The 13,650-nt window shown below is 39.1% G+C and overlaps 1 protein-coding gene across 2 annotated transcripts in view; it reads left to right on the top strand.

Moving 5' to 3' along the window:
• whrna (whirlin a) overlaps window positions 1-11,803 on the top strand; it is a 179,190-nt gene extending 167,387 nt beyond the window's left edge. For both annotated transcript variants that reach the window (XM_051678240.1, XM_051678238.1), the window contains one exon: window positions 8,597-11,803. In XM_051678240.1, coding sequence (XP_051534200.1) covers window positions 8,597-8,779 — 183 coding nt within the window. In that variant the 3' untranslated portion in view covers window positions 8,780-11,803. The remainder of the gene's footprint in view (window positions 1-8,596) is intronic.
• The last annotated feature ends 1,847 nt before the right edge of the window (window positions 11,804-13,650 follow it).

Below are 13,650 nucleotides of genomic sequence, written 5' to 3'. Positions count from 1 at the left end.
CTTTTCAACCACTTTGATTTTTTGGAAAAATATACTATTTTGAACTCGTCCTTGATTCACATGAAATTTAGCTTACATCATCTACAGACCCTCCTGACAAAAAGTTATAAAAATAATTTTGATTCGTTAAGTCATTCGGAAGATGTAAGGAAATACGTTTTTGTATTTTGTATTTTGTATTTTCTGTATCTTGTGAGGAAAAAAATTAAAACTTACAATGCAAAATTTTAAGCAAATACTATTTGTGCTATTGTGATTAAGGCAGTTAGGGATTGAATAAGGGTTAGAGTTTGAGTTAGGGGCCCAGGTATACTTTGTTTTTCTATGTTCTGGGTTGGATCAGCCCATCATGGGCAAAATGTTATCAATGTACTATGCTAGGTACTATGCTAGGGGAAGATAAAATATTATTTTTGAACAGTGATCAAAGCAGTTGAAATTTGACACCAAAACAAATGTGTCCACAGCATCCACAGGATCTATTCTTTGGTCATTTTTATCATGCTCACCAGGAAAGTCTGATGACGTGACAAAATTCACCTATTTCTGTTTTCAGCAACACTTTAAAATGATCAGGTAATTGAACAATGAAGGATAGTTCAGGATGTAGTGGAGACACAATAGAGGTAATCCTTGAGAGTCTTTAAATTTGTTAAAGAGTTCCCTTTACTCTGCTGTGTGTAATGTGTCAATGTGTGCATAAATGATAACAGAAATAACATATAGCCACAGCCAGTCATTGTGAATCAGAAAAATCTGACAAAATAATGTACTTACTGTTATATGCATCTAATTTGCTATATGCTCTCCACTAGTCAAAAGCACAACATTCTGATGACTTAATAGTCTGTATTAGCCATAGACCTTATTCACAGTAGCGGTATATTAGACTTTTAATGGGAATGAAAATGAGGCTGAGATATAGACTGCATGTGCTGTATGAAGCCATTTAAAGGTTTTAGGTCACATCTAAATATTCACATTGTGCTTTGTAAAGTCTCTTGTCTACAGATTTAAAAAAAAAATAATTATTTGGAAAGATTATTTTTTCAATGTTTTGTCTACATAATGATCCAAAATGCTTTAAACAACAGTATAATCCATTGAAGAAACTGTAAGTCTGTCCCCTCACACTCTCATTTTCATCTTGTCAAAACAAAAATGGTACTACTGTGAATATTTGCTTAGGCCAAAGGTGCATAGGCACCTATTGTATTTGTTAAGTTTTTTTTTTCTTCTTGCTGGTGGTGGTGGGGAGGAGGCAGTTGTCACGTTGGCACCTGAAGGCATCAGAGTGGTTGGCTGCTGACAGACCTTTAAAGCGAGAGGTGAACAGTGATTGGGGAGCATCATTTGTGCAATACCCATGAAAAGTATAACAATCCTATGAGGAAAAAGAGGGAGGGGAGCATTTTTTGTGATGTTTGATGCATTGTCTGAGCATTTGGTTGTGCAATACGCTTGACAAGAGTAACCAAAGATTATGATATATATGAGCCCTGAATTGGGCGAACATTTGGTTGTGCAATACACTTGAAAAGAGTAACCAATGTTTATGACACATGAAAGGGAGGGGGCATTGGTTTTGCAATACCCTTGAAAAGAGTAACCAATGCTGTATTTAAGCCCTGAGTTGAGCGAGCATTTGATCGTGCAATATCCTTGAAAAGAGTAAACAATGCTTGCAATGCTTTTGAGCCCAGAATGGGCGAGCGTTTGGTCGTGCAGTATTCTTGAAAAGAATAACCAAAGCTTGTAACATAATTAGGGGAAAGGGAGCATTGTTGTGCAATACCATTGAAAAAATTACAATGCTTGGGTAAGTATGAGGGAGGGGAGCATTGTTTATGCAATACTCTTGAAAAGGATAACAATGCTAGGGAAGAATGAGGGAGGGAAGTACTGTTTGTGCAGTACCCTTGAAAAGGATAACAATGCTTGGAGGAGTATGAGGAAGGGAGTGCATAGCTTTTTTTGTGATTCTACCACCACCAGAAGTGTATGAAAATTGTACCATTGATGTGTTGCTTAATATGAGCTGAGCTTGACTGATTGAATGCAGGTTGGGACATATGTATGTCTTGTATAATGAAGAAGACCATTGTCCCAGCATCTTAATGGAAGACTCAGGAAGTCCTTGTGAAGCAGCTGCTGTAGCGGCTCCTATTCTGAAGGAATGGCCAGAATACAATCGAGGGGAGAGACCGCAGCGTATAAGCGTGTCGGAAAGATGAGATGCAAACCAGTGGCGAGTCAAGGGGTCCCCCGAAGAATTAATAAATAAGGGGGAGGCAGCTGAAGCGTGAGGCTGTGACTTATGATAATTAATCATCGTGGCGTATGGGCAAGTAATTACTGGGAATTTTAGATATTGTAATGGTGTAACCATGATCTAAACTATCTGTTTTAGAATGTTTAAGAAATAAAAAATAATTTTATGGAGAAAAAGAAGTATCAGAAAAAGTTAAATGTCGAGAGGTCAAGAAAACTAGGGAATATGACGTGAATTTCCAATACCCCAAAAAGCTGAAAAAATGCCATAAGAAAAACTGCTTCTAAAGAATGTCATCGAATTTAGAAAAATAACCTGCTCTGAGAGTGGGAATAAGGAGGTGTAGAATGTCTAAATTGATAGGAAGCCATATATAGCGAAAGGTAGGGGAGATTTTTTTTTTTTTTTTTTTGATACCTCTTAGAATTAGCCGGATGGATGAAAAGGAGAAAAGGCTAGGGAATTTGGGTGAATGACATATAGTATGAAACTGAATGCCTGCCACCATTTTATTAATGTATGAAGGTTTCAATAATCGGATGTTAAAACAGAAAGCAATGAAAGCACAGACAGTTGACACTAACACTGGGATTAAAGGGGTCTTGTGAGAGTTGCAAAAATGAAGAATATTGAAACCAAGCAGAATCGTAAGCTTTGAGCGTAGAGGGGGCAAACCATGCCTTATCAAATCTTTAGCGGAATCTAGCAGGGGCAAAAGTGTTTAAACATCCAGAGTGGAGCTGTGAGTGGCACAGGAAAAGAGGAGCATAGAATCGGAGTCGGTGTGTACGGACGGGAGCTTAAAATATTGGAAGGATCCAGATAAGCCTGCCGACAGAGAAATAAATGTGGGGACTACTTCTACACTAAGTTGTGAGTCGGACAGTGAATAAAATTTGCCATATGATGCCAAAATGGGCCAGTCAGCGGGGTGAGTGGTATACGTTTTAGAAGCATCTTGATGTTTGCTTTGGTGAGGAGGGCGCCATGCCCAGCCTTGGGTGGGGTTAAAGTATGTGGAAGCGAAAGATGTGATGTTTGAAGTCGAAGCTCCTGATAAAGCCCATAAAACCAGCAACATGACAGATGGTCCATGACATGTAAAGCTTCAGTCACCTGAATATTCGATATCTGCTTTGCAAGAAACACTAATCCGTCATGGTTTTATCCAAGAGTGAACAAATGTTACTTACCTGCTGCTAAATGTTAACTGCCCTGACCACAAATATATTTACAATGAAAGGAGCGGAAAGCAAAATGCATTGTAACTTTAAAAAAAAATAATAATGCATTTTGGTAGGGGGCCTGGGTAGCTCAGCGAGTAAAGACGCTGACTACCACCTCTGGAGTCACGAGTTCAAATCCCAGGGCATGCTGAGTGACTCCAGCCAGGTCTCCTAAACAACCAAATTGGCCCAGTTGCTAGGGAAGGTAAAGTCACATGGGGTAACCCCCTCATGGTCGCCATAATGTGGTTCGCTCTCAGTGGGGCGCATGGTGAGCTTTGCGTGGATGCTGCGGTGGATGGTGTGAAGCCTCCACACACGCTATGTCTCTGCAGTAACGCACTCAACAAGCCACGTGATAAGATGTGTGGATTGACGGTCTCAGACGTGGAAGCAACTGAGATTCGCTACCCGGATTGAGGCGAGTCACTATGCCACCACGAGGACTTAGAGCGCATTGGGAATTGGGCATTCCAAATTGGGGAGAAAAGGGGAGAAAATCCACACAAAAAAAAAGGATGTATTACTGATATTGTCCACTAGATGGAGTGCCAAGACTAAAAATCCTTGAAATTCCTCTTTGACTTAGCTTTTTGCTCTTTTAATGTGCTGCTGTCCAGTAATCCAAAACCTATTCTTCTTCATTATCATCTTCTATTGTCATTCTGTTGTCGTTCTAATAAAATTCTAATTTTGCAACTGTGATAAAAAGTCTTTTGGAAGAACTTTTACACAAAACAGCTGTGTTTTTTATAGTTTTTTATTTATGCTTTTCCCAATATACATTGTTCCAAAGCAGCTTTGCAGAAAATCATCTGTAATGTCTGTAACATCTTAAAGTCCCTCTCCAGTCACTGGTTTAACCCCTAAAAACTTATCTTTGTTAATCAAAATTACATATTTAAAAATAAAATTTTTCCATGAAAATAATCCCTTCATGCCTTAAAATGTCTTAGATATAACTCTACACCTTTGCCTCATTTAGTATGCATGAATCTATGAATATACAAATTAGTCCCTGCCTCTATCAACACTCACCCTTGCACTGCTCACCTGCAGCTCGGGCTACCTGCTCACCTTCAAATCTGTTCACTGTAAAAGTACTAAACACTACACAATGGTAAGTGGTAATATTGGAGTAATTCAGCCATATATGTTCGAACCGGAAACTGATTCAGAAGAAGAAGAAGAAGAAGAAGAAGAGTGAACTGCACAGGGTCGCCTACAAATCGATGTATCACAGTGGTAATGTATTTTATGTATCGCTCTGTTTTTGGGTAAAATTTTCAAAACAGTTCTCTAGAAAATGACTACTGCAAACCCGAGTTTTCTCTGGAAGTTTTGCTGGGACATTACGATTTTTCCAAATAAACTGCGCCCATTTATCTCGGATTGTCAGATCCTTTGGTAATGCATGAAGGCTCACCATTTGTCCTTTTGCAACTTTGCATCAGAGAACAGAACATGTCTTGCAAAATACCAATACGTAGCTACACCTGGCTTCTCCTGATACCCCTTGCTTTGCCGTAGCATATGCTGTTGATATGGAAAGCCCCACCCCACAAGTTGACGGGATTGGTTCCTTAGGTTTGTGACATATGAAACCCTGGCTGTTTGAATCCGTGTTTTTGAGATGGTCTTTGGTAAACTGCAATTCCAAGGTGAAAATGCTCAGCCATGGCATTGACTGCTGATTTCACTCATGGTATGTCTTCTAGCATATAAAAACACCATATGGACATGTAAACAAGGTTAAAAACTTGATTTTCACTGGAGGGGGTCTTTAAAAAAAATGAATAACCAACACTCCAAAAAACATAACCAATTGATAAATAAACTGTCCCCATATTAAGACATAAATTTTTAGGAAAACTGTTTGCTCTAAATTTGCTCTTTCTTTATCTTTTTTTATTTATTTATTTTATGTTTATTAGGTGCTACTAGTTACAAACCAAAATGGGAAATGGAAAATGCACCCAACAGTCATGCTTGGGTCTCACGCTAAACACATTTAAAACACCTTTGCAACCATATACCAACACCCTGGCAGCCACCCACGACACAATACTAGTGCTCTCTAGAAACTACTTATACACTAATACTCATGCTCTTCCATGCACACTTCTATTTAAATTTTCAGGTCATTACTGAATCTGAATATGAATTGGAATAATACCGCCCTATGGTTCTTTATATTTGGCAACAGCCAGGCTTCACAGCTGTTTATATCATTTCTAAGCCCGAAGCAAATCCTGAGACAAAGACAGACACAAAATGGAGTTGCAATCATAAGCTCCCTGCCGTCAGTCATATAAAGGTCTACAGGAGCGCTGACAGCCTCTGTGAATTATATAATTAGCACAGGAGCACAGCGGTACAGATCAATTGCTGTAAACGGTATAGACCTCCAGTTGCGGGCAACTGTAGAGCAAGAAGCAGGTGCTAATGTGTGATGCCATCATGACAGCAGAATATTCCTGATTTTGTCTTTTCTTTTACAAAAATCTCAGCCACTCTGTTGAACAGGTTTGTGGAAACACAAATAGTTAGGTGTGTAATTTGTAGAGAGATGATGATGATGATGATGATATGTGATAGCCTCTGGAAAAGGGATTCTGTTCCTCTGTGAGAGTAATTGATGGACGTTTTGAGGAGGAGAAGATGGCTTTAGTTCTGTGAGCTGAATATGAAATAACAGGGCTGCTGATTACAGCTGATTTAGCAGCAAATCACCACATTCTTAATAAAACAACTGAGAGACAAAGAGGAGTTGTGTTAATGTAACAGGGGGAACAATAGAGATAGGAGACAGAGAGCAAGAAAGGGGCAGCAAACCATCTTTCATAGCTCAGGAGACTTAATGGAGTTCTCAGAAATGTTTCATTTATGTATCTTAGTAACTTTGTCTCAGATCATTCTCCTAAAATTCCTTAGGAGAAATAAAAAGATACAGTTGAGACACTCATTGACACGGCAAGAGTACAGAGGTATAAAATGAACGTGGAAAGCAACCAAAGATCCACAGATTTCAATGAGAAATGTTTGAGTTCACATTGAAGTCTCTGACTTTTGATCACCAACCTTGATATCTTGGAAATGGATAGCGATTTATCCAACCTATTAACAGTTGAAGTTGAAACGTTTTTTTCCTTGCTGTCACAGACCTGTGACCCTTTTGGGGATTGCGACTGTTGAGAAACACTAAACTAGGGAGTAAATGAGAGAGTCAAAGAAAGTGCTTCTGCAGAGGCAAATGGACAGGCATGAATGTTCTTTAATTCCCTGGCTTTGGGTGGTTCATTAGCGTTGTAATGAAAATCCCACAACCAAAGTGGCCATGGATGAGATCATTTGGAGTTATTTTATTTAGATCCTTTTCTGCAGTTGTATGAAAGCAAACGAGATGCTGGTGAGATCTAAATGGGTGACTCCTGCATCTTATCTGTCATTAGTTACTTAGTTAGATACTTCCTGTTGGATACTGTAAGTATCATGACCTTCTAAAGCAGACTTTAGGATGGCAGGGGAAGACTTATATTTATGAGGAAAGCGCTACATGATTGGTAAGGGTTAGGGTTACATTTGGGTAATAGTTTCTCAAATCACGTAGCCCTTTCCTGATTAATATTACTGAATTGTCCAATCAGGTATTGCCTTCTTAATGAGTATAAGTGACTCTTCCCCTACCATCCTACATTTTGGAAATTAGCCTGCAGGCATCATGATCAGTAGTTTCAGCCCCTGACATCATGCCCATGGACAGTCAAAATACACAATTTCCAGCAGTAGGACAAAACATACTCTAAGCAAGTATGTGAACATTGACGCTTCTAACTACCGAAGCTCGATTTCGTGTATTATTTTAAATTATAACACCTTGTAAATATGTGTTGCATTCTCAACGTTGCCGCAAGGAGTTTTATAGCAGATATCAGTACAAACTCTCCGCTTTTACATTGAGTTCATATCTTTCAAGCCAACTCCTGTCACGGTGAAGCAAAAGTTCGAAGAGTATATTCAAAGCAAGCTAAAGTCAATATATTTATAGGATTTTACCTGAATAATAACGCATCCAGTTTGATGGTACAGACTTTTGAAGGTAACTCTATTGCCCCCTTGAGTACTAAGGTTTGTCACCACCACAATAACTCAAGAATGCACATTAAACAGGCCACGCATTGACACTTCATTGGATTAGACTGTGCAACTGCATATGGCTACTTGCCTCAAGTATGTTTCTGGCCTTTGAGTGCACCAGTTTTCATTGGTCTGACAGGAAACAAAGTTTATAAGGTACCAGGCTGATACAATTAGTGCATCATATGAAGAACAAGTCACTGGGTTTGCCAATATAATGAATGTCATCAGTATAATTACTACAAATTTTTTCATTTTTTCTTTGTTTTCAGTTTCTTAGTTATTAGCTGGTAATTGATACTTTTGGAGAGACAGAAATTCTGACAACACAGCCAACATGTTTTTCTACTAATTTATTTAGGGTTGTCTATACAACTCTTTAGATTTACCTGCCCCTTAAAGTCATAAAAAAGTGAACCATGGTTGGGCTTGAGGGACCTGAAGTTGCAAATTGTACCAGATTTAATGCTTATAGTCAAAAGTCTGGCTAGACAAAACTACTTGATCAGTGACCACTATCGTCATTGAATTCATTTTCAGGATTTTCAAAAATTGTTCACTTACTGGATCAACAACATGGCTTAAGAGTTGATCAACACCCCAAAACCCTCTAATGTCATTTTCAGCTAACTCTCACTCAGTTTTCCACCAGGGATCCATCTGTGATGAATTGTTAGTGTTAAAATTCTCAACTTTGATTATATGCGTTTTGATTTCCCAGTTGAAATGCATAAACAAATGAATTCTATTCAGCCAATTATGTTCAGTTTATAACCCAAGGGAATCAATATAGCTTTCTATTTCAGAGCCAAATCTACTTTTAATACTGACCACCTTATCGGACTCCAACATTACATGGATTTGTCCTCATTTCTGCCCTGTTCTGGTATATTGGCAGGATGGCTACTTTAGAAGTTTTAAAGTGTCTCAAACTGTATCTCTCTCATTCTCTTTCCCACAGAGAGGAGGCTCAGCCCATAACTGTGGACAGCTAAAGGTGGGCCAGGTAATCTTAGAGGTAAACGATGTGTCTCTCAGAGGAAAGGAACATCGGGAAGCTGCTCAACTTATCGCAGAAGCCTTTAAAACCAAAGAGAAGGACTACATTGACTTCTTAATCACAGAGTTCAATGTGACTCTATAGGACCGAATGAGTCACATGATGCTCTTCTGTGGCAGACTATGCAGGAAGAATAAATAATGTGTTACATGGTACACTTGAACTCATCTTTCTCTGTAATGTTTTAAAGCTGACACTGTTTGAGAGGCCATCCTATGTGAATCAACTCTGCTTTGACCTTTCAGACAGCAAATGCCAGAATGGAAGAAAAGTTCAGTTTATTCTGGGCAGGTTGTTATAGAAGATGGAACCATCATTTCAGTTTATCCTTTATCAGTTTGGTCATCTGACTGCAATACAGGAAAGGCTCTTGATGTATAGAGTGTTTTTGATACGCAATACCGTCAGTGTCATGGAGTACAGACCTAACTTCCTGTCCTGGTGTGGAAGTTTGTGTGAACGTGGAAATCATTGTTGTTGTTTTTTTATATATTTAATTAATCTGTGCAAATGGATACAAGGTATTTAAACATATATATTTAAAGTTTAAGAGGTGGACATAACTACTGATTATCGAAAATATAGTGACTAACCGCATAGAAATAAGTATTAAAATTATATTCAGCTTCCCATTATGGATTTCTGTAAACAAAATTGCTGAAACATCTGTCACGATTGCCTTTTTTAGCTAGTCAGCTCATTTCAGTTGTTGATTATCATTTGTGCTGTTTTGCTGTTGATTACATTCTGAAGTAATTGGTTTTAAACTGTGGCAATCAGCCACTGGGACAGAAAATGCTCATAAGAGACAAAAGTTCTGTTCCAAATATCTAGTGAGCTGCCTATGTAGGCAACATTTTAGAGGCTGAAACATACTCTACACAAGTATGTGAACGCAGACGCTACTAGCTACGATTTCATGTGTTGTTGCCTTCTGAAATATGTATCAGACCACAATTCAAGTACTCGTTGCATTCTCAACATTGCCACAAGGAGCGCTATAGCGGACAATAGTTTGAACTGTCCGCTTCTACAGTGAGTTTTCTCTTTCAAGTGAACTACTGTCATGTTGGACTGTTTGAAGAGTATATTGCTGAGCAAGTAAGTTAAAGTCAATATATTTATAGCAACTTCCCCAAATAACAGCACATCTAGTTTAACAGCACAGACTTTTGAATGCAACTCTATTGCACTCTTGAGTACTGAGGTTTGTTACCGCCACAGTAGAGCAAGAACGAATTAAGCATGCATTGATCAAATGCTTGTATCTGCATACATGTACTTGCATAAAGTACAGTATGTTTCTGGCCTAAGGCATCATAGGCAGGCTCCTGATGTGAATGCTTTTCCAAAACAAGCATTCCTCACTTTGTCAAAATCTAAAGGGAACACCACATGTATACTTTGTGGAGAAGGCAGTCCTATTGTGCACTGTGATGTGAAAACAAGTCCATCCAAGATGGCAGATGAAGTGAGGGAATTTTCTTATAATTTATTCAATAATAAAAATACATATAATTAGCTTTGCAACATGCTAACATCAAACTTCTTCGAAAGTAAGCTCAAAGTATACTTCGGTCAACTGCAAATGCTAAGCATCCGCACACAGGACGCGTGACGCAAATCTCATCATCAGCAGAGTGCTCGAGCACTGAACGCATGCAGCCCAATTTTTCAAACCGTGCTTCTTTTAATGCACCTGGAATTACGTATTTGCACTAATTAGTGGGTCCACAAGGTGGCAACACTTAGATCCGAGCCGTTGCTGTCACAAAGAAATGCTAAAAGAAGATGTAATCGGCGGTAATCATCAAGAAATGAAGGTAAAAACAACAATACAGATGTGCACATCAAGAGCGCTTGTGTTAGGAGGTCAGAGAGAACTGCATTTGTACAACTCGAGTCTGGAGCACTATAAAGACATCTTTATGAGTCTAAACTCCTGAAGAGAAATAGTCTGGTGTCTCATAGCAGTCGTAGCATGCATGCGCCAACTGCCTGTGCATGCACGCACAGTAATATGGGGTATAGTTTGAAAGGTTCGCATTCAACTGTACGCAGATGCTGAATGTTCGCGTCAAAATCAAAGTATAGTTTGGACTGAATTGTGAATCAAATCTCCTGTGCGCTTCAAGTTTGGAGTGCTGTTCGTGTGCCACACTGAGTTGCTCCTTAAATAGAGTGCTCCAAATTGATCACTAACAGTGTGAGGTTTCATTTCAGTTAGGATGCTGCCAATGTAGGCAGTAAATACCAAGGCAACTGACTAGTTTTTGTAATGGAGCATATATGGGTATGTGGTTGAGCCTTTGAAACAACTCAGTTTTAGTTAGATTGAGGGATAAAATGAGAACACACTTTATGCAGTTATGAGTGATGAATAAAGAACTTGACACGGCAATCAAATGTGCAGTCACTGAAACTAATGAAAAGTTCAGATCTTCAATGAGGGATCTGATTTGTGGACTCAGAAAAGGTAAAGCTGGGAAGAATAGATGGCTTAAAGGAACAATGTGTCAGTCATGTTACATAAGAGGGAACAAGTGGGAGAGGAAATCTAGAAATGGTGTTATTGTAATGTAGTGTGTGTGTGTGAGAGAGAGAAAGACCCAATTGAGACACACTGTCACTTCCACCTCAAGCTTTTAAATATTGACTAGTCCAAGCACATGGCTGCTCTTTCCCACCTGCCCACCCTCTGTAATATGACAGCCATCTTAAGCCCGCCTACATCACATGCACCATTATGACTCCTCTGCAAACACTGACATGCAGTGTGTTATTTATTAGACTCGAATGTGGAAATTTGAACTGTGTATGTATAGTATATCTATATATTTTGAGTAAATTACTTGTAAAAGGTTAATAATATCATCCTCAAAACTTTTCTTTTGTATAGCTGAGGTACAGTACCAAATTTAATGACTTCTTCAAAAGAGTGTTGTATCTAAAGGATTGACCGCTCGATTTTTGTTACTTTGTTTTGTGTATAGCATATTATGTTTATTCTCATCTGTTGTACTTCCCACACTCGGGTATATGTGCAGCTTAACTCAGTCAACTCGAAGCAGTAAAGCTTTTATCAAGTCAAATACACCGATCAGCCACAACATTAAAACCACCTGCCTAATATTGTGTAGGTCCCCCTCGTGCCGCCAAAACAGCGCCGATCCGCATCTCAGAATAGCATTCTGAGATGATATTCTTCTCACCACAATTGTACAGAGCGATTATTTAAGATATCATAGACTTTGTCAGTTCTAACCAGTCTGGCCATTCTCTGTTGACCTCTCTCATCAACAAGGCATTTCCATCCACAGAACTGCCGCTCACTGGATGTTTTTTGTTTTTGGGACCATTCTGAGTAAATTCTAGAGACAGTTGTGTGTGGAAATCCCAGGAGATCAGCAGTTACAGAAATACTCACACCAACCCATCTGGCACGAACAATCATCCATGCAATTACCTAATCAGCCAATCGTGTGGCAGCAGTGCAGTGCATAAAATCATGCAGATACAGGTCAGGAGCTTCAGTTATGTTCACATCAACCATCAGAATGGGGGAAAAATGTGATTTCAGTGATTTGGACCATGGCATGATTGTTGGTGCCAGATGGGCTGGTTTGAATATTTCTGTAACTGCTGATCTCCTGGGATGTTCACGCACAGCAGTCTAGAATTTACTCAGAATGGTGCCCAAAAAAAAAAAACATCCAGTGAGTGGCAGTTCTGTGGACAGAAATGCCTTGTTGATGAGACAGGTCAACAGAGAATGGCCAGACTGGTTAGAACTGACAAAGTCTATGGTAACTCAGATAACCGCTCTGTATAATTGTGGTGAGAAGAATATCATCTCAGAATGCTATTCTGAGATGCGGGTTGGCACTGTTTTGGCGGCACGAGGGGGACCTACACAATATTAGGCAGGTGGTTTTAATGTTGTGGCTGATCAGTGTATCTTTTCCCCTGAAATCTCACTTCTGCATACGCCTGTCTGACAGGATTACGAGTGATCTGTCTTCTTTTGTCAATGCTTTCCTCACTGCTTTTCCCACAGATGCAGAAAATTCACAGCAAAGTCCTGAGTGCACAAAGGTAGAAGGTATGAAAGGCAGGCACATCTGAAGTCGAGGAGAGGAAGATGCATCCCACCGATGCAGCTATTCAAATGGAAAGCAGTTCTGTCTAGCACACATGTGAGGTTATAGAGCTGTTTTTAGGGGTGGACAAGAATACAGATCAAAGAACAAAACATGTCAGACCTTGTCAACATTCAGATGTGCATAAACATATGGTTACTCAAAGAAAAGTACCCAAACAGATGTGAAGAAACAAGATCTTAAACACATATTCAGGATTGGGGCAGACAACGTGTAATAATTTGAGGACCAACCATTGAAAAGCATTGAAAACCCCTTATTGGTCGACTCTAATCTTAATACTGGGGAAGTTGGGACACAACATATCGAAGGGCTTGTCTCTTTAAAAGACAAACAAAAAATAAAAACAATATGTTTGAGTTACGTCAAACCATGACCTATAATTTGCTACTTCCTGGTTGGACCAGGGGGAGGAACATTCTCATTCTAGAGAGCATTAGATTGGACAAAAATCTGTGAAGTGCAGGATGAGTCATCAATTTTATTGGTTCATTTACTTGGAAGAGAAAAAATTTACAATGCATTTATTTGATAAAAGTACATTTTGCGAACTTTTATGAGTACACTAGCCTATATGCAGGCTGTTCTCGTGAAATTTACGTGACAATGGCAAAACATTTTCAAACCAAAATTTTGTGCTTCATTAAACGTTTTGCTGCAGTTTCCAAAGAAATGTCCAACGGGGAGCACCAAAATGAGTGAAATGGTGTCGTAATTAGACAAGGTTTTTAAGGTGAATGTAGATGGATATTTTAATGAATAAAACGTACCTCCCTAATCTAAAACTTTAGCCTA

The sequence above is a fragment of the Myxocyprinus asiaticus genome, chromosome 38 (assembly GCF_019703515.2).
Source record: "Myxocyprinus asiaticus isolate MX2 ecotype Aquarium Trade chromosome 38, UBuf_Myxa_2, whole genome shotgun sequence".
NCBI classification, from domain to species: domain Eukaryota; kingdom Metazoa; phylum Chordata; class Actinopteri; order Cypriniformes; family Catostomidae; genus Myxocyprinus; species Myxocyprinus asiaticus.
Note: the sequence above shows the minus strand (reverse complement) of the source record. Positions and strands in the feature narration are given on the sequence as shown.